General features: G+C 40.3%; 2 protein-coding genes across 5 annotated transcripts; one reads left to right on the top strand and one right to left on the bottom strand.

The window, feature by feature from the left end:
• The first annotated feature begins 6,980 nt into the window (after positions 1–6,980).
• LOC127772942 (wax ester synthase/diacylglycerol acyltransferase 11-like) lies at positions 6,981–21,535 on the top strand. Of its 3 annotated transcripts, none has more exons than XM_052298958.1 (7): positions 6,981–7,401; positions 7,505–8,107; positions 10,119–10,185; positions 10,632–10,708; positions 10,848–11,063; positions 11,462–11,599; positions 12,128–12,726. In XM_052298958.1, exons 1-7 carry the CDS (start codon positions 7,126–7,128, stop codon positions 12,293–12,295), a joined length of 1,545 nt encoding a protein of 514 aa, XP_052154918.1. In that variant the 5' UTR covers positions 6,981–7,125; the 3' UTR covers positions 12,296–12,726. The 3 variants fall into 3 exon arrangements, with proteins under 3 accessions (XP_052154918.1, XP_052154912.1, XP_052154903.1); XM_052298952.1 differs by lacking the exons at positions 7,505–8,107; positions 10,119–10,185; positions 10,632–10,708; ... (1 more) ...; positions 11,462–11,599; positions 12,128–12,726 and adding exons at positions 18,273–18,875; positions 19,590–19,656; positions 19,783–19,859; ... (1 more) ...; positions 20,604–20,741; positions 21,282–21,535 and having other exon boundaries at positions 7,047–7,401; XM_052298943.1 differs by lacking the exons at positions 6,981–7,401; positions 7,505–8,107; positions 10,119–10,185; ... (2 more) ...; positions 11,462–11,599; positions 12,128–12,726 and adding exons at positions 17,629–18,168; positions 18,273–18,875; positions 19,590–19,656; ... (2 more) ...; positions 20,604–20,741; positions 21,282–21,535.
• On the bottom strand, positions 13,100–26,608 carry LOC127772929 (protein PLASTID TRANSCRIPTIONALLY ACTIVE 12, chloroplastic). Of its 2 annotated transcripts, XM_052298932.1 has the most exons (11): positions 26,416–26,605; positions 26,287–26,339; positions 25,493–26,164; positions 24,494–24,606; positions 23,861–24,123; positions 23,198–23,319; positions 22,869–22,946; positions 22,713–22,769; positions 22,464–22,532; positions 22,121–22,219; positions 21,701–21,836 (listed from the first exon to the last, which is right to left on the bottom strand). In XM_052298932.1, exons 1-11 carry the CDS (start codon positions 26,447–26,449, stop codon positions 21,741–21,743), a joined length of 1,656 nt encoding a protein of 551 aa, XP_052154892.1. In that variant the 5' UTR covers positions 26,450–26,605; the 3' UTR covers positions 21,701–21,740. The 2 variants fall into 2 exon arrangements, with proteins under 2 accessions (XP_052154885.1, XP_052154892.1); XM_052298925.1 differs by lacking the exons at positions 21,701–21,836; positions 22,121–22,219 and adding an exon at positions 13,100–13,312 and having other exon boundaries at positions 26,416–26,608.
• Positions 26,609–27,845: the final 1,237 nt, after the last annotated feature.

The following is a 27,845-nucleotide window of genomic DNA, read 5'->3' as shown; positions in this document are numbered from 1 at the left end:
AGACTCCATGGCAACCTTCACCTCGTCGCGTGGTTCCACCAAGACTCATCGACGGCAAGCCTCGTCTCCCCAAACGCTTCTCTTTGTGGTTCTTCATCTTGCTTCCCAGATCGCTAAAGGTGTTCTGGGGTTTCGAGGTGAAGAGTACACTCGTCGCCACAACCCGGCTGCCTGATTCGTAGATTCTTTCGTTCCTATGACCCTCTAGCTGTTCGTTGTGGATGGTGGTGGAGGGATCTATTTTGGAACCGATAAGGTAATACGGCAGGCTACAATTGAAGGGGGCGGATGCCAACTTTCTTCTCATCATTTTAGTGGCTACTTCTCGCGATGATGTTTTCTTCATCATAAGGCAGGGGCGTTCAGATCTACCATAGACCATCGTCAGCTTGACTTCGATTAAAGGTATCGCTTATCTATATCTCATCCTTTAGATGTACCCAATGGATTTTGGGCGTGTGCCTTTTTGGCTTCTCACGACATTATCTTCATAGGGTATTTAGCTATAGCCTATGGATTTTGGGTGTGTGCCTTTTTGGCTTCTCGCGATATTATCTTCGAAGGATATCTATAGAAGAATGCAGGTAATTATGTTCGTGGCCTTTTGTGATTGTGTTAAGTTTGGGGTATGGAGGTTCTGTCTCGGAATAAGGGGGCAACAATACTAGTGAGCTTCATTCAGGCGGTATTTGTTACTAATTCTTTAACTCTGGGGTTAAATCCCTAAGTCTGACCTTAGTTAGTTGTACTTGGCAATGGATGTTCTTCCTTATTGAAGACATTGTCTGGAGTTCACAGAATTTTCCTAGGTGAAAACCTATGGTCTGATCTTAGTTGATTGGAACATTACAATGATGACGCGTGCGCGCGTCATTTCCTCATTGGAGGCGTTGTTTTAAAGGGAGTCCGTTTGATAGTCTAAGTGTTGTTTTGGTGGAGATAAGAGATGAAGATTACTTGTGGTTGTAAGTCGCTGCGGCATGGTTGTAGCAGTTGTGTCGCTTTTTTTTTCTTTTTCTTTTATAATATTGATAGGCTGTGTGCATCCTAACTATACAGAGGCCGAGAGTGGTCTTAGAGAAATTGTATCATCTTGATGTAATTGTTTAAGATCAATAAAACTCTCTTTATCTAAAAAAAGGGTTCTTGTATGGTTATTGTGCGGTTCTGCCATGTTTTTAACGACGTGCGATAATAGTCTAATCTCTCACATGCACAGAATAATTCTGTCATTTGACACCGTGTTTAGTTCCAAACTTTTTTTTCAAACTTCCAACTTTTCCATCACATCAAAACTTTTCTACACACATAAACTTTCAACTTTTCCGTCACATCGTTCCAATTTCAATCAAACTTCCAATTCTGGTGTGAACTAAACACAGCCTAAATGCGCCCTTGTTTCATCCCAATTAATGCCCTTAAAATATACTCAAACTGATATCTCACCCTGAAGTATCTTTGGTTGATACTTGCTCTGCCTCTGTTATAAAAACAATTCTAGCATTTATAAGACAAATACGAAAGGGCATGTAGCCTAGTGGTTATAGTGACCTGAGTAGTACCCCAAGGTCCTGAGTTCAAATCTCCTATGGAGCGAATTTCAGATTGGGTTGTTTGCGGGGCTAAGTTCCCTATTTCAATGGCCGTATATATCGGTTGGATGTAGAGGCCGGGTAAAAAATACCCTTATCTAAAAAAAATTTATAAGACAATTTGGGAAGGAAGTACGTCCTCGTTAAACAAGCAAGTGTTTGGAAGAGAGAGGGTGGTTGAGAAGTAGTAAGGAGGAGAGACATTTAAATTGGCAGTAGTTGAAGTGAGAAGTACTCTCTCCAGTTTCAAAAATCTTAGCGTTTTAGATATGATCTCATATACAAGGATTGATTTATTTGGGTGCCTATTCTCTATTATGCCATATTAAATACGGTAGTTTGCACATTATACTTAAAATTCTAATGTAGTCTAGTGGATTGAGTCCACCATTGAATTTTGTGCATGTTGGGTTCGAAGCATTGCCATCCTTGGAATGTATACATACAAGGGTAAGTAAGTCTTTGGTGACCAAGTAAATCTCAAAATGTCAACAGTTGTGAAACTGGAGGGAGCAGTACTTTAGGATAGTATCTATTAACTTATTAAAGTAATAGAAAAATGAGCCTTCACGTTCACTCTCACGGCCTAGAAATTCTCACATTAATCGGAGAAAAAGAAAAATAAAGTCTATATAGAAATACAATTTAAAAATAGTTTAAATTCGGAATTAGAAAATAAGGAATATCGGAAGAAGAGACTAGAGTCCATATACGAATACAATTTAGAGCTAACTAAAATTTGGAATCAAAAAATAAGAAAAATTAAAAGATGAGGTTAGAGAGACCATATAGAACTTAGAAATAATTAAGGAATATTGAAAAAAAATAGTCTAGAGTCCATATATGAATACAATTCAGAAATAACCGAAATTCGAAAATAAAAAAAGGAATATTGAAAGATAAGTTTAGAGTCCATATAGAAAAACATATAAAATTTAGATCTAATTGAATTTCGGAATTAAAAATAAGAAAAATTAAAAGTATAATTTAGAGTCCATATAGAAATACAGCTTAGAAAAAACTAAAACTAGAAATTTAAAAATAAAAAAATATTAGAAAAAGAATCTAGAGTCCATATGAAATACAACTTAGATGAAGCTAAAGTTCAAAATTGAAAAAAAATAAGAAATACTAGAAAAAGAGTCTAAAGTCCATATATGAATACAACTAGCTGGGTGGCCCGCGCAATTGCGCGGCTAGCACCTAAACAAAATCATATATATTTTTTATGATTTCACTTAAAATTTATTAAATAGCTATCTCGTTGTCTTAAGACTTTGAAAGACCAAACCTTATCATCCCCGTGTTTCTATTATATAGTTTTTAACAGTCACACCAGTTGCTACCCTTTACTTCTGTCATCTCCTTCTTTATTTGCTTGCTCAATCTACCACTGTTTCTATTCATTTTCCTAGTAACCTTTAAAAATTGGATCTTATAGTTTTTAGAATTTATTGTCACGTTGGGTTTCATTTTTATAATTTCTAGATGCCCAGTCAAATGTTGCCATTATACTCCTCTATGGCCCATCCACTGTCTCTTCTCTTTATTGTCATTGGGATTTTAAAAATCGAACATAATTATCCTTTGGGTTCATTTTTACTTTCTAGAAGTCCCGCCAAACCGTCAGCAGCTTTGCCATTATACTCCTCTATGGCTCGCCCGTTGCCTCCCTTCTTTATTGTCATTGAGATTTTAAAATCGAACATGATTATCATTGTTTTTTCTTTTACTTTTTAGAAGTTCCGAACATTTAAAAATTGGACCTTGTAGTTTTTAGAGTTTATTGTCTTGTTGAGTTTCATTTTTTATATTTTTTTAGAAGTCCCATCAAACGATGCCACTATGCTCCTCTACGGCCCGTCCGTCGCCTACTCTTTCTTGTCATTGGGATTCTAATAATCGAACATAACTATTGTTGGAATTCATTTTTTATTTTCTAGACGTCCCACCAAACGTTGGTGGCTCTGCAACTATACTCCTCTACACCCCGCCCGCTGCTTCTCCTTTTTATTGTCATTGAGATTTTAAAAATCAAATATGATTATCAATGGGGTTTATTTTTTTTACTTTCTAGAAGACCCGGAAACGGCCTTGCCCGTTGCTTCACGGCTTGCCTGTCGTCCCTCCTTTTAATCGTCATTAGGATTCTATTTGGTGTTTTATTAACAGTTTTTATATGTCGTATCAACCGCCACCACCCTACTTTTAGATGGTTTCGTCGTGTGTTTTAGATGGTCTTTTCTTTCAATAGTCTTTTTAACCAATTTTAGTTACTCCCTCCGTCCCATAAATTGTGCTTGTACTGTTTGACTACTCGTCTTATTCAAAAAAAATTGTGCAAATATAAAAAAATAAAAAGTTGTGCTGAAAGTACTTTGGATAATAAAGTAATTCAAAAAAATAATGATTCCAAATTTTTTAATAAGACGAGTGGTCAAACAGTGTAAACAAAAACTCAAAATCCCTTATATTATGGGACAGAGTGAGTATTTATGAATTGTATTCCCAACTGAAATCTTGTTTTTGTTTTTCTAATTTCAGAATTTATTTTTTTCCAAATTTTAATTAATACCGTATTCTGTTCTTTTAAATTTTTATTTTTTTTTCAAATTTTTATTGTCAATTTCAGTTATTTCAAAATTGTATTCCTACTTAAACTCTCTTTTAATTTTTCTAATTTTGGATAATATTTTATTTTTTTATTCTGAATTTTAATTAATCTTATATTGGGTATATAGTTCTTCTTTCAATATTGCCTATTTTTAATTTCGAATTTCAGCTAATTTTAAATTGTATTCATACTTAAACTATTTTTTATTTTTTGCTATTTTTGGATTTTATTTTTATTTTTATTCCGAATTTTAATTAATCTCGTATTGGGTTCTTATATGGACTGTTCTTTCAATATTCCTTATTTTTAATTCCGAATTTCAGTTATTTTTAAATTGTATTCCTACTTGGACTCTCCTTTTCTTTTCTAATTTTAGATTTTATTTTATTTTTATTTCAAATTTTGATTAATCTCATATTTGGTTCTTATATGGACTCTTCTTTTACTATTTCTTATTTTTAATTCCGAATTTCAGCTATTTTTAAATTTTTATTTCTACTTGGACTCTCCTTTTCTTTTTCTCCGATTAATGTGGAAATTTCTAGCCCCCACAGCGAACGTGGTGCCTCCTTTCAAAACTGTTTTAATAATATAACAGATAGATTTGGAAATAAATAAAATTCAAAATTAAAAAATAAGAAAATTGAAAGAGGAGTCTAGAGTTTATATAGAAATACAATTTAGAAATAAATGAAATTAGAGATTTTAAACTAAGGAATATTGAAATAACGGTTTAGAGTCCATATTGGAATAAAATTTGTAAATAACATGACTTCGGAATTGAAAAATAAGAAATATTAGAATATGAGTTTATAGTTTATATAGGAATACAATTTATAATTAACTAAAATTAGAATATTAAATAATTAATAAATATCACGTATATAAAATACAATATGAATATTACACATCAGTTAGGGTGTGTTCGGATGTCTCCTTTCCTAACCCCTCTTCCTCGTTTTCCACGCGCACGCTTTTCAAACTGCTAAAAGGTGTGTGTTTTGCAAAAAGTTTCTATGCGAAAGTTGTTTAAAAAAAATCAAATTAATCCATTTTGAAAAAAATAGCTAATACTTAATTAATCACGTGCTAATGGACTGTTCCGTTTTCCGTGTGTTACTATTCCGGTTGGGATCTGGAGGTAGCGAACACAGCCTTAGTTTGGTCAAGTTAGTATAAAATTAAAAGTTATGCTATAATTTTAGTATATTTTAATAATAAAATATAAAAATATATATGATATATTGTATAAAAGAATGTAACGATACTAGCCGCGCAATCTACGCGGGCCACTATACCAGTTTTTAATAAAGTTTAGGAAATAAAAGTCTATTTGCACTCCGAAGATGCACTAGCAATTAATTAAGGAAACACAATAAGCCTCACGTCTGCGGAGCTACATGGCATGAACTGTGTACATATTAAATCATGTAGGTGATTGGTAGCAGTATAAGATCAGTCTGAGAGACTCGAGCATTGGATGATGTACGCGTTAATTAACATTAGTACGTTCATGGCACACGGCACAGTGGTACATCATTCAAGTCATCTCTATATCACGTCATTAATAAGAAATCTTGAACCACGCAAGCTTTACCAACTGCCAAGCCTGTACTCCTCTCCGGTTCGGTCTCGTAAAGAAAGTCGTTTAGAACAGTGACACGGTTTTTAAAATATAACTTTGATTTTTTGATTCTATAAAAAAATATTTATTAAAAAGATATAACTTTGACTTCTTGCTTCTATAAAAAATATTTATTAAAAAGTAATATATGTATATTTTTATGAAAGTATTTTTCAAGACAAATCTATTTACTCAACAACTTAAGAGTTATTTATATTTATATTTTTTAAGGTTTGACTTGAAAATTGTGCTATAGGACTTTCTTTGAGTAGTACGGAGGGAGTACGTAAGATCGCTATCACATTTAGGAATCCGACCCGCAAGCTCTCATCCGGCGAGCTCATCGTGCATAATTAATCACGTCGATTTGCTGTGAAAGCTAGTAGCATTAACACATTCTGTTGGCAGTTGGCGGCTGTACGGTCACGACTCATGACACAGTACTCCTAGTCAAACCCTCTGTTCACCAGTCCGTCGGTTCGATCGGCGATCAAACTACGGTTTTGCTTACAGATAATACTCCGAAAATTTATTTCTCGCCTAAAAAGATATTTCCATCTTTATTTTAATGAAGTTCTAAAGCCTATTCAGATTTGTGACATTGAACCATATCATTTTTTTAAAAAAAAATCACAAACACGTGGATGCATGATGTTTGTTGCCAAATATTAATAATGCCTAAAGAATTTTGGTGCAACATATTTAGCTTATCCTATCAAACTTTAGCAGTGTATAGTCGACTTGCTAATTTTAACATTGGCAAATTCTAAAAAATATTTATATTTTAGCAGTAATCTGAATATGCCCATAGTCTATCATTATAAAGCCTATAATTCAAACAACTAAATATTACATATTCACAATTTGATGCATAAAAGAAATCAATTGGAGCACGCAATGTATATTGTATATTTCTACTCTACAATAACAAAGAGCTCTATTTCCGGCGGAGACAAGATGCCGCTTCCTCATGGGAGCCCTGTTTTTTTTCCCCCTGGTTGAACCGTCGGCCAGGTCCAGTATTTTCAACACCCAGTACCCACATGAATACCCTGCACTACCACCAGAAATGAGACGGACCGATAACGCCCAGTCCCCCATATGAATACCCTGCACTACCACCAACACACCACTCGTCTCATTTCTGGCCTATATATCGGAACATGTGTTTCGGTCTAGCTAGGCGGTGGACGCGCGCATGCCCATGCAAAACCAGCTCAGCTCACTACACTATACACTTTCTCTAGCTAGCTAGCGCGCGACGGGCGACGCAGTTAAGCCGCGGCCCACACGAGATGAACGCGGCGGGTGCAGACACCGACACCGTCCTGCGGAAGCGGCAACTCACCGTCCGCACGACGAGCAGCAACGGCGGCAATGGGTTCCGGGTCGGCGGCGGCAAGGGGGCGGCGGCGGCGACGCCGCCGGAGCCCGTCAGCCCCTCCGCGCGGCTCCTGGAGGACTTCTTCATCGTCGTGGTGATCGGCATTGCCACGCCGGTGAACGACCCCGTCACCCGCGCCGGCATCGCCGCCCAGTTCGCGCGCTACCCACGCTTCCGCAGCATCCAGGTCGGTCCGTGCACCTGCCTTGCCGCGCGCGGCGCGCCCATGAGCTCGCCGCTGGTGCTTGAGCTGACGAACGGCACGAGTGTGTGTGCGCGCGCGTGTGCAGGTGACGGATGAGGACGGCGGCAACCCGCGGTGGGTGCGGACGACGCTGAACGTGGACGACCACATCATCTACCCGGAGCTGGACATGGACGCGGTGGCGGCCGACCCGGACAAGGCGGTGGAGGACTACGTGGCGTCGCTGTCCACCAAGCCCATGGACGAGTCGCGGCCGCTGTGGGAGTTCCACGTGCTGGACTTCCCGACGTCGGAGGCGGCGGCCACCACGGCGATCCGCGTGCACCACTCCCTCGGGGACGGCATGTCGCTGCTCACGCTCCTCATGGCGTGCACCCGCAGCGCCGCCGACCCGGCGAGGCTGCCTGCCATGCCGCCGCTGCCGACGCGCACCGGCGCGATCTACGCGCGGCCCAGGCCGCCGGCGTCGGCGGGCGCGCTGGCGTTCGCTGCGTGGCTCTGGTCGTTCGTCGCGCTGGCGTGGCACACCGTGGTGGACGTCGCGAGCTTCTTCGCCACGACCATGTTCCTCAAGGACCCGCACACGCTGTTCAAGCGGGTGAAGCACGGGGAGTTCCAGCGGAAGCGCATCGTGCACCGGGGGCTTAGCTTTGATGACGTCAAGCTCGTCAAGAACGCCATGAACGGCGTAAGCGATGTTTTCTTTAGTTCTTAGCGAGCCTGTTTGTTTGAGTATAGCGGCATATAAATTGCAGAAAACTTTAAAATTAAAATTTAAGAATTTCATTTTTGGTCACTTTCTACCACTACTAGAAAAATATTCCATCCATTCCAAAATATAAGGCATAACCATCCCTAACTAAAAGACCAAGAAATAATTATTATCATCTTGTAGTTTGGATCATCCTAATAAATACAATGCATGAATCTAATAGAATTAGGGAACATGAGAGTGCATGATTTTAAAAAATAATAATTTAATGGAGAAGGGGCCATAGTTAATTGCCTACATGCATGCATACGTTATATTATGGAACATTTAAAAAAAAGTAATTGTGCTTTATATTATGAAATGGAGGGAGTAATTTTTAGCAACATTGGTCTTTTATTTTTCCAGACGGGTATGACCATTGGAGCCAAATAGATGCCTACAAAAATACAAATCGAGGTGAAACCCACTGCCCGCTTTTCACAGGCGGACCATATAAGTGGTCCGCCTGCAAAAATATGGTCCGCCTGCGAAAATACATAGCGAATACAAATAGAGGCTACATACCCTAGATTTTTTCTATGTCCTCTTTCCCTCACCTCTCAGCTCTCTCCCGCACCTCTCCCCACCCCTCACCTCTCCTCCTCTCCCCGGCGTTGACGGCGGCGTAGGGCGCGCGGCGTCTACCATTGGAGGCGGCGGCGGAGGGCGGTGGCCAGCGGCCGGAGGGCGGGGTGAGGGCAGTGGCCACGCGTGCGGCGGCGGCGGTGGCGGGAGGTTGGCGGCGACGAGAGGAAGGAGGCCGCGACGACGTCAGAGGAACCGATGGCCTGGTCGGCGCGCACAAGGAGAGGAGGAGGCGGCTGCCAAGAGGAGCGGCGGCGGCTCTGGGCACCAACTTCCTTCCCCCCAGACACCGACGGCGGCGGCGGCGCAGACAGCACCGGCCGCTCCCCTCCCAGATCTGGACGGAAGAGGGGAGCCAGCCGGCAGCGGTGGCAAAGGCGGCGCTCCCCTCGCCCTCGAGCAACGGCACCGGACAGAGGTGGAGAGCCATCAGCCGGAGGGGGATGCCGGCGCCGGCGGGTAGCGCCGGATTTTTTTTTTTTGTTCCCTCGCTTTATTTTCGCAGGCGGGCCATGGACCCGCATGCGAAAATAACCTATTTTCACAGGCGATGGGATAGCTGCGGATGACTCCCCCGCCTGCGAAAACCTTTTTGGCCGCCTGTGTAAAAACTATTTTTCTAGTAGTGTAGCCTTGATCTAAGATTAGGTACTCCACTATATTGACTAGGAGTATGATATTATCTTTGACCAGTATCTTTTTAAAGAAAATTACGTTGTTTTGATGAACGTAAATAGTATAGTTATATTTAGCATCTAAAATGCTTTGGTAATACAAATCTTTTTACATATACTCTTTTAGAAGTCATGTGGTCAAAGTATCCTGCTAACAAGTGAAAAAAGAACAAAGGGAATGTAAAAATTTGAGACTAATGTTTTTTCGTTAGTTTGGTCGAGTGTCGCTGTCTTATAAACTGTACTCCGTAGGTCTTTAGCAGTAAAAATATCTTCCACAGGACCTGCTCTCTCCGTCTCTGAAATAGATTTGTTTATATTTGTATTATTTGAATATGTATGTCGTATTGTTTATTAGATTTTTTATTTTAAAATGGATAAAATATTAGTATACAAATATCATTAAACACGAATTTTTTTTTCTGTCTATCATTTTCCCTCCATTTCTATACTTCACCTGTTTGCAAGTTGACTGTAGCAAAGGACAGAGCCCTCGGCAAAAGCTCTGGGGAGATTTACGTTGTGTTTAGTTCCAAAATAATTCTTTAAACTTCTAATTTTTTCATCACATCAAAACTTTCCTACATATAAACTTTTAACTTTTTCATCACATCATTCTAATTTCAATTAGACTTTCAATTTTAGCGTCCCTTATTTCATTCTCTTTATGTTTGCCTTCACTCTCGCAGACAGTCAATGATGTGCTGGTTGGGATCACGTACTCTGCACTATCACGATATTACTACCGGAAGTCAGGTAACCAATTTTGGCTGATACAGCAGCTGCTGCTTGGCTGATAAATTTTAAGTCCCTATCACATTGGATGTTTGGACACTAATTATAAATATTAAATGTAGACTATTAATAAAACCCATTCATAATCTTGGACTAATTCGCGAGACGAATCTATTGAGCCTAATTAATCCATGATTAGCCTATATGATGCTACAGTAAACATTATCTAATTATGGATTAATTAGGCTTAAAAATTTTGTCTCGCGAATTAGCTTTCATTTTTGTAATTAGTTTTATAAGTAGTCTATATTTAATACTCTAAATTAGTATCTAAATATAGAGACTAAAATTAAATCTCTAGATCAAACACCACCTTAAATTGCGGCCTGGCTGATACAGTAGTACTAGTTTTTTACTCCCACGTTGCTTGTTCTCCTTTGCACCACGTTGCTTGTTCTCCTTTGCAGGTGACACGGACACTGACGAGGATATACGTTTGAGAACGATCCTCCTTGTCAATTTGAGGCCAACCACAAGCCTGCATGTAATAATTACACTTGGGCTCAAGATTGGCCATTTAAGCTCACAGGACCAAACATTGTTGTTGCTAGTATATTTGTAGTGGTAGCAATTTTGGACTGGTAGAATCTATTATGATTTCTTTCCCATTTCTATGGCCACAGGCATACGTAGATATGATCAATTCTGGCAGAGAGGATGAAGTGAAATGGGGAAACGCACTTGGTTTCATAATCCTCCCGTTCTTCATAGGCATGCACAAGGATCCACTAGACTACGTTCGTAAAGCAAAGAAGGTTGTTGATAGGAAGAAGAGCTCGTTAGAAGTGGTATTCACTCATTTAGCTGCAGAAGTGATCCTCAAACTTTTTGGGCTCAAGGTAAATTTGTCCTTTATCGTACCATCGCCTCATCAAGAACTTGATCCTTATATTATTAACTTGGCAGGCAATGCGATAATCACTTTGTTTCTATTGACAAGCACTGGTTTAATTCAAAAAACAATCGAGAATTCAGGATACTCCAAGTATAACTGAATACCTGATTTAGTATTTGCTGCCTAACCATGCTAATTTAGTTATCAAGAAAATACAATTCGTAGGTGTACAAGATTGTGGTATTCACTAGAAATTGTGTACAGTCCCAGTTGTTGGCAGTGGCTAACTTCCTTGTTTCCTAGAAAGAGCATTACACCGCCAAATTTTGAGTCATGCGCCAAAAAAACATCCCCTGTGGATTTCTTTGTTCCTAATATCATTGCAACTTGTGAATCAAACAGGCAGCAGCTGCTATCTTCCATCGTATGATCTCTCATACTACCATATCATTCTCCAACATGATCGGCCCAGTTGAACAGGTGGAGTTTTGTGGGCATCCAGTTGTCTTCATTGCCCCTAGCGGCTATGGACCTCCAGAAGTAAGTTCCCTGAAATGTATATTTGCCCTAGAATTAAATAATTGCATTAACTTGTTAGTATGTCAGATCCTCAAATCTATGACAGGGAAGGGTTTTTTTGCCACTAAGGAATGATGATACCTTGTTTTTGCTATGAGCATCTCACTTTTGTCACTAGGGCTAAAAAACAAATGAATGACGAACGTCAGAACATGCGATGATCCTTGGCTTAGTGGCAAAAACAGTATGAAAAAAAAAACCCCAAAAAATTCCCATGAAATATAGCCTGGTAGCTGTCTACCATATATCATTAAGTCATCGCGAAAATAAGGTAATCTGACTGAAACTAATTGCTTTGATCCGTTGAAAAAAGAAGTAATTAAGCCCTTGTATGACACTTTTATAACAAGGATAACAAGTGCATAGTGATGAATAATCCTTCAGCGTTGTAGATGGTGAAAGTATTTTTTTCACTTTGTCATGGAATCTGGGTACAGATGTGATGAGCAAGACCTAATTTACATCTAACTGTTTGGTTTGCTTGTGTAGGCCTTAACCGTGAATTTTCAAAGTTACGTTAACACCATGATGGTAAATCTTGCCGTGGACGAGGCACAATTTCCAGATTGTCATGAGCTTTTGGATGATTTTTCCGAATCCCTCAGGCAGATAAAGGATGCAGCTTTGAGCCTAGGAAAGCATCACACCAAGGCTTAAGGCACTACTTAATCATTGCACACATGCATGTATTCGTAAGAATGATTGTACCCCCTCCGGACTCGTAAAGGAAGTCGTTTAGGATAATATTTAAGGTAAACCTTGAAAATATAAATCATAAATAACTCTCAAATCGTTGAGTTTGAAAAGTGATATACATAACTTTCAAATTGTTGAGTTTGAATAAAATTATCTTGAAAAATACTTTCATAAAAGCACACATATATCACTTTTCAATAAATATTTTTATAGAAACAAGAAGTTAAAGTTGTGTTTTATAGACCGTGTCGCTGTCCTAAACGACTTCCTTTACGAGTACGGAGGGAGTACCATCCAAATATCCAATACTACTGGTAAGTGGTATCTATTTGTATGCACTGTAGCAACTAAACCTAAAGTCAAATGAAACCATCAGATGTTTTATGATCAGAAGTTTCCAGAGAGCAAGCTCTGGCTTTTGGTTAAATATTCTCTGAAAAAATAAGAATAAATGGTGGTCTGCTATGCTTTACTTTGCTTACCATGTGTAACGTACGTGTAGCATAGTAAAGTAAATGCCCAGATATTACTCATCTTCTTCAAAGTCCATAAGAAAATCAGTCAAGTTCTCAGAATCTGCAATAGCTTCTTTTAGTGACAGTTGATCTTTCTTCGAGTTTTCCGTGAGTTACTGAGTTGTGATCACTGACGAATGTATCCATTACGACAGGGTACGTTACGTGCTTGGAGTGGGAGTTGATACAGTTACAAACTCTATGCATGCATTAGACACTTCCATGAATTTTCTAAACCATATGCACATGATTAGGCAAGACTCATGAATAGGACTGGCAAGAATGCTACTCGCTCAGCATTTGTTAGTGCCAAAAGGCTGCACTTTTTTCCATTAGAACACAACTGATAATAATGAAAAGGTACCTTTGGCTTTTCAGAATGTCCGGCAGTCTTTAGAACACTCCAATTACGACTGACCTTCCCTTCAGCATCCTCAGCATCATCCCCATCATCTTCATCATCCTATTGGTAAAGCAGTATAATACAAAGGAATGACAAGCTTTCAAGTAGGACAAGTATTGATAACTACGAAAGGGCATATAGCCTAGTGGTTATAGTGACCTGAGTAGTACCCCAAGGTCCTGAGTTCAAATCTCCTATGAAGCAAATTTCAAATTGGGTTATTTGCGGGGCTAAGTTCCCTATTTCAATGGCCGTATATATCCGTTGGATGTAGAGGCCGGGTAAAAAAATACCTTTGAGTGCTAAGTTCCCTATTTCAATGGCCAAAATACCCTTGAGTTCAAATCTCCTATGGAGCGAATTTCAGATTGGGTTTGCGGGGCTAAATTCCCTATTTCAATGGCCGTATATATCCGTTGGATGTAGAGGCTGGGTAAAAAATACCCTTCTCTAATAAAAAAAAAGTATCGATAACTATCTCATCAATAAATCAACTATTTCCATGTGTACTGCAAGAGAGGCATTCAGCCTCCAATAAGCATGTGTATATGAACTGAAAGATCTGTTGTCACTGCCAGTAATAAGAAGAAATTTGCAAGGCTAATTTGAGAACCGCAGATTGCATGCATTTCCATCAAGTAAACAGTACAGTATTATACCTCTAGTGACTCAGGCTGCGCAAAAACTTTGTCAGCATCCTCCTCATCATCACTATCTTCGTTGTACTATTTGAAAAGTAGAGAACATCACAGTGAAATGCGCATAAGTTTGTATGGAGAAGCTTGTATGTAATCTACATTACTTTGCAGTTATGAACCCAAAGAAACAGACTCGTTAAACAATTCTAGCATTTATAAGACAAATTGGGAAGGAAGGTAAATGATCTATACGTCCTCGTTAAACAAAGCAGTGTTTAGAAGAGAGAGGGTGGTTGAGAAGTAAGATGGGGAGAAATTTAAATTGACAGTAGTTGGAGTGAGAAGTACTCCCTCCAGTTTCAAAAATAATCTTAACGTTTTAGACATGATCTCATATACAAGGAGGGATTTATTTGGGTGCCTATTCTCTATTATGCCCATATTAAATACGGTAGTTTGCACATTATACTTGAAATTCTAAGAGCAAGTATAATAGTAGGCTATAAGCCGACTAAATGCTGATGTTGAGAAGAGAAGAAGTGGGCTGTAAACTTACAACCGACTTGGACACAAGAACCAATAAACTCTATGAGAGAATCAAGTGAGCCCTATAATTGTAAAGAGCTAACTATTATATGGGTGGGTGAGAGAAGACCACAAAAAACCTTATAGCCAACAGGTCGGCTGTATTAGAGCAGGTGCAATAGCATGCTATAAGCCAGCAACAAACATATTTTAAGGAGATAAATAAGGAGAGATAAGAGCAGCGGACTACAGATTTATAGTCAGCTGTAGCACGGACTCGAATGAGCTATTAGATTGACTATAAATGAATTGGAGCTAGTAGTTGGCTATACTATTAAACTTGTTCTTATTAGCCTTGCTCTAATGTAGTCTAGTGGATTGAGTCCACCATTGAATTTTGTGCATGTGGGGATCGAAGCATTGCCATCCCTGGGAATGTATGTATACATGCAAGGGCTAATAAGTCTTTGGTGACCAAGTAAATCTCAAAATGTCTAACAGTTCTGAAACCGGAGGGAGTAGTACTTTAGGATAGTATTTTTAATAAAATTTAGGAAATAAAGTCTATTTATTCCACAAACTTTTTCACTAGAGTTCTTAACCCCTGACTCTTTTTTTGGGCTTATTTTATACTCCCTCTGTCAAAAAAAAAAAACTTAACCTAGGAGATGATGTGACAGAGAAGTTGTCTAGATTCGTTGTACTGGGAGGGTCGCATCTTCTCCTAGGTTGAGTATTTTTGAGACGGAGGGAGTAAGTCTGTTAAGGTTCACACTTTCATTGAAGGGTCAAGATGCTAGTGCTAGGCCAGTGATATGACGAATTTCATAAATTTTGATAAATTTCATTTGAAATTCAATTAAAAAAACTCAAGTGGTTTTGGAGAGCTCCAGATTTCGGGAGACAAATTTCCAACAAATCCCGAGGCCTCCTTCTAGGACGTTGAGACATAAGCATGCATGGAGGCCAAGCATATAGTATACTATGTAAAACACATTTGCTCTTGTACTGTACTCCTTGTACTCACTCTAGCTAGTCACAAATATTTAATATTCAGAACAATATTTGATTAAGTTTTTAAAAATTCTAATCATAAATTTTAAACTAGAATAAATTTATAAAAACTAATAATAGGTTTATGCTATTAGAATAGTATTTTTCAAGACAAATTTTCATGATAAATTTTGCTATAGGACACTTTAAATTGTGTAATTTGTTGGTAGATATCTTACCCGAGAAAGAATTGAAGATGAAATATGATATATGCTCTAGTGATGTATTTATGGTAGTGGCAGATTTAGAGTTCCATAAATTCTAAATTTTTACTCCAACACCATGTTTGAAGCAAGTGACCCTAGGGGGATATATTGTCGTCTATTTGAAGAACTTTTCTCTCCAATCGAGTCAGAAGTGTCATTTTCAGCAAATCACTAATTTTCTAGGATGTCTTTTAGCCATGACATGTTTTTACAATATCTATCAGTAAATTATACATATTTCTGATGTCTTGTAGCAAAATTTATCGATTTTCATATACCCTATTTTTGAAAGCTGTAATTGAGAAATTGTAGATGGCTAGAATTTAAAATTAAAATATTCAATATTTATAACCAGATGGAGTACCTAGTAACTCCGTATTTCGTTTGCGCGTAGTAACACGAATTGTCGTTGATTCTAGTTGAAAGGAACACAATCACACCGCAGGCACACGGGTGTTTGCCTGCGAATTAATTATATATCGTTGGGCCGTTCATGGATTTTTCGTGTCCCACAATGAAGCTGGCAGATATTTGCACTCCAAAGATGCACTAGCAATTAATTAAGGAAACACAAGAAGCCTCACGCCTGCGGATCTACATAATAAAATCTCCGTTTGCCATGGCATGAACTGTGTACATATTAAATCATGTAGGTGATTGGTAGCAGTATAGATCAGTCTGAGAGACTTGAGCATATATGGACGATGTACGCGTTAATTAACATTAGTACGTTCACAAATACGAGTATACCTGGCACACGGCATGGACCCCTTTCTTTATGTTGTTGCCAGCGCCAAAGTGGTACATCATTCAAGTTATTTCTATACTCCCTCTGGTTCTATAATAAAACGTTTTGAACAAGATTAAGATCAAACTTTTATAAATTTGACCATCAATAACTTTAAATATATTTAGTTTAAAGAAACTAGGACAACATATAGATTGTCTTTCAAAGCAATATAATAAAAACAAATATGTATTTATTTATTGTGTATATATTTTGTAAACCGTGTCATTGTCTAAAACTTCAATTAAAATGAAACCGAGGAGTATATATCACGTCATTAATAAGAAATCTCGAACCATCTAGGCAAGTTTTGACCAACTGCCATTGGACACCATCGCCTGAATGTAAGATCGCTATCACATTTAGGAATCCGACCCGCAAGCTCGCATCTGGCGAGCTCATCGTGCATAATTAATCACGTCGATTTGTCGTGAAAGCTAGTAGCATTAACACATTCCGTTGGCAGTTGGCGGCTGTACGGTCACGACTCATGACACAGTTCTCCTAGTCAACCCTCTGTCACCAGTCCATCGGTTCGATCGGTGATGAAACTACGGTTTTGCTTTAATAAGATAATAAAATTTATTTCTCGCCGAGAAAAATATTTCCATCCTTATTTCAATGAAGTTCTAGAGCCTATTCAGATTTGTGACATTGAACCATATCATTTAAAAAAAAACACAAACATGTGGATGCATGAAGTTTGTTACCAAACATTGATAACGTAAAGAATTTTGATAACAATATATTTAGCTTATCCTATCAAACTTTAGCAATATAGTCAACTTGCTAATTTTAACATCGGCAAATTCTAAAAAATATTTATATTTTAGCGGTAATCGGAATATGCCCATAGTCTATCATTATAGAGCATATAATTCGAACAACTAAATATTACATATTCACAATTTGATGCATAAAAGAAATCAATTGGGCCGGTGTTTAGTTACAAATTTTTTTTTCAACCTTCCAACTTTTCAATCACATCAAAAACTTTTCTACACACACAAACTTCCAACTTTTCCGTCACATCGTTCCAATTTCAACCAAACTTTCAATTTTGGTGTGAACTAAACACAGACTGGATCACGCAATGTATACTGTATATCTCTACTCTACAACAACAAAGAGCTCTATTTCCGGCGGAGACAAGATGCCGCTTCCTCACGGGAGCCCTGTTTTTTTTTCCCCTGGTTGAATCGTCGGCCCTGGTCACGGACGGATGACGCGCGCCCAGTCCCCACATGAATACCCTGCACTACCACCAACACAACGCTCGTCTCATTTCTGGCCTATATATCGGAACAGGTTTCTCGGTCTAGCTAGGCGGTGGACGCGCGCATTGCCCATGCAAAACCAGCTCACTACACTACACTTTCTCTAGCTAGCGCGACGCAGTTAAGCCGCGGCCCACACGAGATGGACGCGGGTGCAGGCGCAGCCACCGCCCTTCGGAAGCGGCAACTCACCGTCCGCACGACGAGCAGCAACGGCGGCAATGGGTTCCGGGTCGGCGACGGCGGCGGCGGCGGCAGCAAGGGGGCTGCGGCGGCGACGCCGCCGGAGCCCGTCAGCCCCTCCGCGCGGCTCGTGGAGGACTTCTTCATCGTCGTGGTGATCGGCATCGCCACGCCGGTGAACGACCCCGTCGCCCGCGCCGGCATCGCCGCCCAGCTCGCGCGCTACCCACGCTTCCGCAGCATCCAGGTCGGTCCGTACACCTGCCGTACCGCGGGCGGCGCGCCCAGGAGCTCGCCACTGGTGCTTGGGCTGATCTGACGAACGGTACGTACGTGTGTGTGCGTGTGCAGGTGACGGATGAGGACGGCGGCAACCCGCGGTGGGTGCGGACGACGGTGAACCTGGACGACCACATCATCTACCCGGAGCTGGACATGGACGCGGTGGCGGCCGACCCGGACAAGGCGGTGGAGGACTACGTGGCGTCGCTGTCCACCAAGCCCATGGACGAGTCGCGGCCGCTGTGGGAGTTCCACGTGCTGGACTTCCCGACGTCGGAGGCGGCGGCCACCACGGCGATCCGCGTGCACCACTCCCTCGGGGACGGCATGTCGCTGCTCACGCTCCTCATGGCGTGCACGCGCAGCGCCGCCGACCCGGCGAGGCTGCCCGCCATGCCGCCGCTGCCGACGCGCGCCGGCGCGATCTACGCGCGGCCCAGGCCGCCGGCGTCGGCGGGCGCGCTGGCGTTCGCCGCGTGGCTCTGGTCGTTCGTCGCGCTGGCGTGGCACACCGTGGTGGACGTCGCGAGCTTCTTCGCCACGACCATGTTCCTCAAGGATCCGCACACGCTGTTCAAGCGGGTGAAGCACGGGGAGTTCCAGCAGAAGCGCATCGTGCACCGGGGGCTTAGCCTTGATGACGTCAAGCTCGTCAAGAACGCCATGAACTGCGTAAGCGATGTTTTCTTTAGTTCTTAGCGAGCCTGTTTGTTTGAGTATATAGCGGCATATAAATTGCAGAAAACTTTAAAATTAAAATTTTAGAATTGATTTACGGAATTTCGTTTTTGGTCACTTTCTAGCCTTGATCTAAGATTAGAAGTACTCCACTATATTGACTAGTATGATATTATCTTTGACCAGTATCTTTTTAAATAAAATTACGATGTTTTTATGAACGTAAATAGTATAGTTATATTTAGCATGCAAAATGCTTTGATAATACAATTTTTTTTACATATACTCTTTTAGAAGTCATGTAGTCAAAGTATCCTGCTAACAAGTGAAAAAAGAAAAAAGAGAGTATAAAATTTTTAAGACTAATGGTTTTTCGTTAGTTTGGTCTAGTGTTGCTGTCTTATAATCTGTAGGTCTGTAGGAGTAATAATATCTTCTACATAGGACCTACTCTCTCCGTCTCTATAATAGATTTGTTTAGATTCGTATTCCTAGATTATGCCATATCGATTATCAGATTTTTTATTTTAAAATGGATAAAATATTAGTATACATAATCATTAAACACGAATTTTTTTCTGTCTATCATTTTCCCTCCATTTCTATACTTCACCTGCTTGCAAATTGACTGTAGCAAAGGACAGAACACTCAGCAAAAGTTCTGGGGTGATTTATTTCCTCTCTTTATGTTTGCCTGCACTCTCGCAGACGGTCAATGATGTGCTGGTTGGGATCACGTACTCCGCACTGTCGCGCTATTACTACCGGAAGTCAGGTGACCAATTGCGTCCAATAAAATCATGCTCCAGCAGCTGCTGCCTGGCTGATACAGTAGCTCTTAAATTGCGGCCTGGCTGATACAGTAGTTCTTTACTCCCACGCTGCATGCTCTCCTTTGCAGGTGACAAGGACACTGACGAGGATATACGTTTGAGATCGATCCTCCTTGTCAATTTGAGGCCAACCACAAGCCTGCATGTAATAATTATACTTGGATTCAAGATTGACAATTTAAGCTCACAGGACCGAACATTGTTGTTGCTATACTTGTAGTGGTAGCAATTTTGGACTGGTAAAATCTATTGTGATTTCTTTCCCATTTCAATGGCCAGGCATACGTAGATATGATCAATTCTGGCAGAGAGGATGAAGTGAAATGGGGAAATGCACTTGGTTTCATAATCCTCCCGTTCTTCATAGGCGTGCACAAAGATCCACTAGACTACGTTCGGAAAGCAAAGAAGGTTGTTGATAGGAAGAAGAGCTCATTAGAAGTGGTATTCACTCATTTAGCTGCAGAAGTGATCCTCAAACTTTTTGGGCTCAAGGTAAATTTGTCCTTTATTGTACTATCGCCTCATCAGCAACTTGATCCTTATATTATTATCTTGGCAGGCAATGCGATAATCACTTTGTTTCTATTGACAAGCACTGGTTTAGTTCACAAAACAATAGATTTCAGGATACTCCAAGTATAACTGAATACCTGATTTAGTATTTGCTGTCTAACCATGCTAATTTAGTTATCAAGAAAATACAATCGTAGGTGTACAAGATTGTGATATTCACTAGAAATTGTGTACAGTCTCAGTTGTTGGCAGTGGTTAACTTCCTTGTTTCCTAGAAAGAGCATTACAGCGCCAAATTTTGAGCCATGCGCCAAAAAACATCCCCTGTGGATTTCTTTGTTCCTAATATCATTGCAACTTGTGAATCAAACAGGCAGCGGCCGCAATCTTCCATCGTATGATCTCTCATACTACCATATCATTCTCCAACATGATCGGCCCAGTTGAACAGGTGGAGTTTTGTGGGCATCCAGTTGTCTTCATTGCCCCTAGCGGCTATGGACCTCCAGAAGTAAGTTCCCTGAAATGCATATTTGCCATAGAATTAAATAATTGCATTAACTTGTTAGTATGTCAGATCCTCAAATCTATGACAGGGAAGGGTTTTTTTTGCCACTAAGCAATGATGATACCTTGTTTTTGCTATGAGTATCGCACTTTTGTCGCTAGGGCTAAAAAACAAATGAATGACGAACGTGAGATGATCCTTGGCTTAGTGGCAAAAACAGTATGAAAAAAAAAAATCTGCTAATGAAAAAAAAAACCAAAAATTTCCCATGAAATATGGCCTGGTAGCTGTCTAGCAGATATCACTAAGTCATCGCGAAAATAAGGTAATCTGACTGAAACTAATTGCTTTGATCTGTTGAAAAAAGAAGTAATTAAGCCCTTGTATGACACTTTTATAACAAGGATAACAAGTGCATAGTGATGAATAATCCTTCAGCGTTGTAGATGGTGAAAGTATTTTTTTCCCTTTGTCATGGAATCTCGGTACAGATGCGATTAGCAAGACGTAGTTTACATCTAAATGTTTGGTTTGCTTGTGCAGGCCTTAACCGTGAATTTTCAAAGTTACGTTAACACCATGATGGTAAATCTTGCCGTGGACGAGGCACAATTTCCAGATTGTCATGAGCTTTTGGATGATTTTTCCGAATCCCTCAGGCAGATAAAGGATGCAGCTTTGAGCCTAGGAAAGCATCACACGAAGGCTTAAGGCACTATTTAATCATTGCACACATGCATGTATTGGTAAGAATGACTGTACCATCCAAATATCAAATACTACTGGCAAGTGGTATCTATTTGTATGCACTGTAGCAACTAAACCTAAAGTCAAATGACTAGATAAAAACCATCAGATGCTTTATGATCAGAAGTTTCCAGAGAACAAGCTCTGGCTTTTGGTTAAATATTCTCTGAAAAATTAAGAATAAATGGTAGTCTGCTATGCTTTACTTTGCTTACCATGTGTAACGTGCAGCATAGTAAAGTAAATGCCCAGATATTACTCATCTTCTTCGAAGTCCATAAGAAAATCAGTCAAGTTCTCAGAATCTGCAATAGCTTCTTTTAGCGACAGTTGATCTTTCTTCGACTTTTCCTAGAAAAATGGAAAGAAATAAGCAGTCATCCGTGAGTTACTGAGTTGTGATCACTGACGAATGTATCCATTACAACAGGGTACGTTACGTGCTTGGAGTGGGAGTTGATACAGTTACAAACTACTTCCATGAATTTACACAAAATTAAACCATATGCACATAATTAGGCAAGATAGTGAATAGGACTGCTGGACTGGCAAGAATGCTACTCGCTCAGCATTTATTAGTGCCAAAAGGCTGAACTTTTTCCATTAGAACAGAACTGATAATAATGAAAAGGTACCTTTGGATTTTCAGCCTGTCCGGTAGTTTTTAGAACACTCCAATTACGACTGACCTTCCCTTCAGCATCCTCAGCATCATCACCATCATCTTCATCATCCTATTGGTAAAGCAGTATAATACAAAGGAATGACAAGCTTTCAAGTAGGACAAGTATCGATAACTATCTCATCAATAAATCAACTATTTCCATGTACAGCAAGAGAGGCATTCAGCTTCCAATAAGCATGTATATGAACTGAAAGATCTGTTGCCATTGCCAGTAATAAGAAGAAATTCGCAAGGCTACATTGAGAGTCGCAGATTGCATGCATTTCCATTAAGCAAACAGTACAGTATTATACCTCTAGTGACTCAGGCTGCGCAACAACTTTGTCAGCATCCTCCTCATCGTCATCACTATCTTCGTTGTACTATTTGAAAAGTAGAGAACATCACAGTGAAATGCGCGTAAGTTTGTATGGAGAAGCTTTTATATAATCTAGCATTACTTTGCAGTTATGAACCCAAAGAAACAGAATTTACATATTTTTTATTTCTCCTGTACTGAGAGGTTTTGGTAAAAAATAGAAGCATTTAGGATGGATACTCACAGAATGCTCCCCAATATCAACAGCAGTAGCCATGGGATCTCTGACTTCAGGAAGATACTGTCAAGAAGGTAAGACAGGATAAGTAAAAGAGGTATTTGTGATGCCTATGCTCAGCATTCAATTAATACCAAACCAGAGGTACAGTTAAACGTATACCGTAATGTCCTGATTGATGTCTTCCATCTCTTCATTTAAACGGGCATATAGCTCTTCCTTTGTTATCATTATACCATGCTTAAAAGGGGAAAGGCGATATATCATGTTAGAGCTTCATCAGTCCTATTAGCAGCTTAGCGCCAGTTGTCGCATGACTGGCATTGTTAGTACTGTGCTATACTATTGTACTGTTATAAATAACAACAGGTAACATATACTTATGCAGCCATGGCTTTCCAAATCAATAACCATACATCGTCATGAATCCAGTAAATTTTAGGCAGCACATTGTGAAATACTATAAGTTGTGTGGAAGCACTACGACATACCTCCATCAAGTAAGGTACAACTTCAGGTGTAGGCTCATGAAATTCTGGACCCCTGTAGTCCGCTACTTCGTCAGGATCATGAACGTAGTTAATGGTTGGGTAAACAGGATCACCACCCCAAACTGCATATTTTAATATGGAAAGATTATTCCCATGTAAACTGCACCAGGGTATACCTGAAATACTTGTTTGAATATACTAGTTGTAAACATTTCTAATAGACCATTTTAGGTGCATTTATACAGAAACAATGTAGATATCATAAAAATACAAACAGTCACAACAGTGCCACGTGAAACTGGAGAAAACATGTCATGTTGTGTTCAAACCCAGTGACTTCCGTTCCAGGATCATGCCAGTCTATAAGCAGGACAGGAAACAAAGTTTGGTTTGTCGTATTTATTTCAAAAACAAACCATAGAAGTTAACAAGTAGTTTGGATGTTCCAAATATATTCTCAGGTAAATGCCAACACTACTTCTGTGCTAAGTTAAGATCATAATATGTGCTCAATTTCCAGGATTTATCATACAATATATTTTAACAGAATAAATACGATTAAAGAAAGAAGCTATTGTAGGATGGACCATGTATAAATTCAGCAAAAGCGGCGTGTAGATGTCAATAATATAAAATGATCAGGATTGAGAAAAGAAGATATACTCTGTTTGATCTGGTCTTCCCGCATCCTCATTGCCAAAGGATCTCGTTGTATACGAACATCAGTGCCCATCATGATACGGAATTCCCCAGCAGTTTGGTGTTGAAACATTGTTATAAGTTGAGTATTCTCATCTTCGCCAGTCTCCTCAAAGTGTTTCTGTACAGCTTCTCGTGAAGTGTCTTTGTTTTTATACGCTTCAACCCATTCCGAATAGTATGCTATTGGCCCTATTTCTTCTAGTCTCCTTTGTTCTGCTTCTAACCTGTGTTTTCATTGTATATCCAATATAAGAATGGACGGAAGGCAAGATAGAACTATATACCTTAAGAATACTGTAAAATATCATGTTGAAAGGACGTTGTGTCAATATTTTTTTCTGATGTCATAACAAGTAACATTGAAGTACAAACCAGCAGGTAGGCAACTAGACATAATAACATCCATCAAATATTTGTTATAAATCAAAGAGGGGATACCAAAGGTCAGTTAAAGAGTCTACATAAGCTTAAAGAGTATCATTGCACATATGGTGAAGATATTAAAATTAAAAGCACGGTTTTCACATATGGTGAAGACCCACGAAAAGCAAAATCACTAAATTTTGAGAAAATAATTTCTAGTATTCAGCCAACCTTTCCTCTTTGAATAAATGTCTTCTTGCCTTGGCAAGAGCAGCTTCTGTTCTGGTAGGGTGGTCCCCAAATATTTTGATCTGCCCAGTTTCTGCCATTGCTTTTGCAAAGACCTACAATAATGAAATGAGTGTTACAATTTAAATTATAACTGACAAGACACAGAGCTGTAAGTTAGAAGAAACACTAATCTGAATAATGAAAAAGGTTAAAAACATCAACCAACAATATAGATTAAATTGATAAGCCATGTATAGGAAATGCCACATCTGCAAGCTGTGCACGTGTATCTACCAGGTGGTGGATTTAGTATGGGGGAATAGGCGTTCAACTGAGCCACACAGCTTTTAGGATTCGTGGAATAGAGATGACCCCAGAAGATCCTTATAAATGTTACCAGTCTAGGCTAATGAAGAACCTAATTCTGTCTGAACCCAAGATATATGGTTAAGTATTTCATCTCATTTTGAACTCCCAGAATAAAAATACCAGCTCATCACTGTGTACACTACTCTGCTTGCATCTTTTATACACTAGAAGATGCATACGATGATCATGACGACATTTTGTGGCTTCTGGAAATATTAGCACTACAAACACTATACTTTGGTTGGATATTTTGGCACACACAAAACTACATGTACTCCCTCCGTCCCAAAAATATAAGAACCTAGTACCGAATGGGACGTGTCCAACCAAAGTATATAGTATCCTGCGTCCCATCCAATACTAGGTTCTTATATTTTGGGACAAAGGGAGTACTACCTTAGTGTTTGTGCCTTGTGCTATCAAAATAGGGTATACAAAGACTAGCATACAAACAATTGAAACCCTCAAAATTGTGGTGTGGACATGCAGCAGGAGGAGTGGAGAATAAGAACCATACTGTGTACATCATATTCGCTACTAGATTATGTTAACAAGTGACAATAGGCAGAAAAACTTTAGTAAAAAAGACTTATAAGTCATTTATTAAGTTCAAACCAATCAAGAACTAACCGTGTCAACATCTGGACGCCTCCTCTGCCATCTTGACCACATTTCATTTTCCTCAGACTTCCTCCTCCAGTTCCACCACAGCTCTTCACTAGATTTTGGTTCCCCTACAGACATTGCCTTCTGCGGATCAACGAACGGGTGTGGCCGTCCCATCATCTTGTCCATCTCATATTCACTCAAATTTTCTTCCTTGGGCATCTCATAAACGACGTACTCATCCAATGAATCCTTTGTCTCCTCCAGTGTCTCATCTGATGAGGCCTCAATGGCCACAACCGACTCTCCCTCATCTCCACTGGTCTCCGTGCCTCTCCCTGCCGTCGCTGATGCTACCTGCTCCTTGTACCCTTTCCTTCTACTCCCGGGCTTCTTACCAAACGACGGTGTCCCAGCTGATTCCCCGACCGGTGCAGGTGCACGGGCAGCGCGTACGCGGGATGCAGTGCCCTCCGGCCAGTACTCCTGCCCAGGTATGCTTGCCCGAGCACCCGACGCCGGCTCGAGCTGGCCCGACGTGGAGTCGAAGTAACTGGAGTACGGTGGCGCCTCGATCTTAGATGGATCAAAATGGAGCGAGTCGTCCTTGACGCTCCTGATCCTGCCTCTTCGCGTTCTGCTCGACACACCAGAAAACAGCACCCTTCTCCGGTGAGGCAATCCAGCAAACACCTTCTGCGCACGCACCAAACACAAACCAAAATAAAAAAATACCCAGCACCCATGACAACTGGGAGCACGGGAACGCGGTAAAATTTCAGCAATTTTCTCGGGCATTCCGATGGGGGAGGAGTTACCAAGGACTGGAGGAGGCGAGGAACAGTCTGGGCGGTGGCCTGCGGCGCCATGCCTGCGGAGTATTGGAGGGAGGTGAGTTCGCTTAAGCCGTGCGAATTGGCGGTTGGAAATGAGGGGCGAGAGGTCACCTGGGAGGAGCCAAGTGCGGGAGCACGACGCCATGGCTCCGCCTCCGATGCTGCGGTTGGAACCCGAGGTGGACGAGAGAGAGCTAGGGGAGGGAAGCGGATGGGTTGAGCTCCATGGACGCGCACCGAAGTTCAGGTAGCCGGTTTGGTCTTCGGAAGGGGACAGGATAACAAGGAGAGGTTTTCGAAGAGGAACACGGGGTTTATCCGGTGGACTTCAAATTCAGGCTGCCGGTCTCCACGCTCCTCCAAATGCCTCGTTTAGCATGGGCCAATTTATGGGCTTTACCTGTGATGGGCCGGGACAGGATTCGGCATATGCTAATCAAGCCCTCTAAGACCAGTCACAACCCAAGACACTAGACATAGTTTCCATACACTCCACATCATCAAGAAACTAGTACTAGACACTACTCTCCCAATGCAAACACTACTATTCCATACTTAAATTTAATGCTACTTATCTCACATGATGTCTTGAATGTTGTGTAGAAACCATGTTGCATGCAAGACCTTTTCCTTCTCTTTCCTCATTTATTCACTTGCTATATCATTTTTCATTCTAGGTGGCAGTTTATTTAATATTATAGACACCATCCTAATTATTGGGTTAGAAATGGCCTAAACCGGCTCGTTCTGGACGAAAGTGGAACAGACGAAATGGAGTCTAGGATAGGGATACACTAGTAATTCTCAAGTCCTAACCGTGATCAGGTTCACTAAACCGATCGGTTTGCATGAAAACCAATGATATTCCGTTTGTGGAAGCCGACCTGTATTACTCGGTTTATGTACGACGTTTACTAAAAGTCATCGGTTTTATTGATTTTCATTTTTTATTGATTTTCAGTCGGTTTTTCATAAACTGATGAAATACGGTTCTTACTTTTAAAACGAAAAGGTAAACCCTCTCCGTGATATTCGTTTGTCAAGAAACCGTGATATATTCCCTTGTGTTTCCAGTGCAATCTCTAAGCTCTGGCGGTTGGCAAACAATCGAATGATGAAGAAACGACCAAAAGGTATTCGGTGTATTTATTTTTCTGACATCGCCCAATTCTTTTTCTAAGCACAATTTCCTGCAGGATGAGATATAGCTGGATGCATGGAGAGCACGTATGGTACGACAGGTTGGCGATGAATTTTCAGGACGTCCCATTCCCACACAAAAAGAAAAACTGGTACAAAGTGTCAAAGCTTAGCGGTTGCGAATTGTGACGATATTTAGCTGGATATGGCTGTCACCACAGCCAAACAGATCACACCAGAGTTTTTCTCTTTTCCGACAGATGTGAACATTTAGCCGAAGTCCTTTTGCTCAACCTTTTGCTCAAAAGTAGGTGGATACTGAGAATAATTGTTTGATTCTTTGTTCCTCTCAATTCTCATTAACACAGTTGCAAAGAAAATTAATCAACTACCAAACGGAA

The sequence above is a fragment of the Oryza glaberrima genome, chromosome 1 (assembly GCF_000147395.1).
Source record: "Oryza glaberrima chromosome 1, OglaRS2, whole genome shotgun sequence".
In the NCBI taxonomy this organism is placed as follows: domain Eukaryota; kingdom Viridiplantae; phylum Streptophyta; class Magnoliopsida; order Poales; family Poaceae; genus Oryza; species Oryza glaberrima.
This window is presented reverse-complemented; position numbering and strand designations above follow the sequence as displayed.

Bases quoted from the DNA above. Each gene is read 5' to 3' on its own strand.
- LOC127772942 (XM_052298943.1), top strand. From the start codon at position 17,881: ATGGACGCGGGTGCAGGCGCAGCCACCGCCCTTCGGAAGCGGCAACTC. The intron at 19,657-19,782 runs GTGACCAATTGC...TCTCCTTTGCAG, and splicing joins CTATTACTACCGGAAGTCAG to GTGACAAGGACACTGACGAG. The intron at 20,210-20,603 runs GTAAATTTGTCC...TGAATCAAACAG, and splicing joins TCAAACTTTTTGGGCTCAAG to GCAGCGGCCGCAATCTTCCA.
- LOC127772929 (XM_052298925.1), bottom strand. From the start codon at position 26,449: ATGGCGTCGTGCTCCCGCACTTGGCTCCTCCCAG. The intron at 23,320-23,860 runs GTATATCTTCTT...TAAAATATGCAG, and splicing joins GGAAGACCAGATCAAACAGA to TTTGGGGTGGTGATCCTGTT. The intron at 13,313-22,463 runs GTATAATACTGT...CTTTACCAATAG, and splicing joins CGCAGCCTGAGTCACTAGAG to GATGATGAAGATGATGGGGA.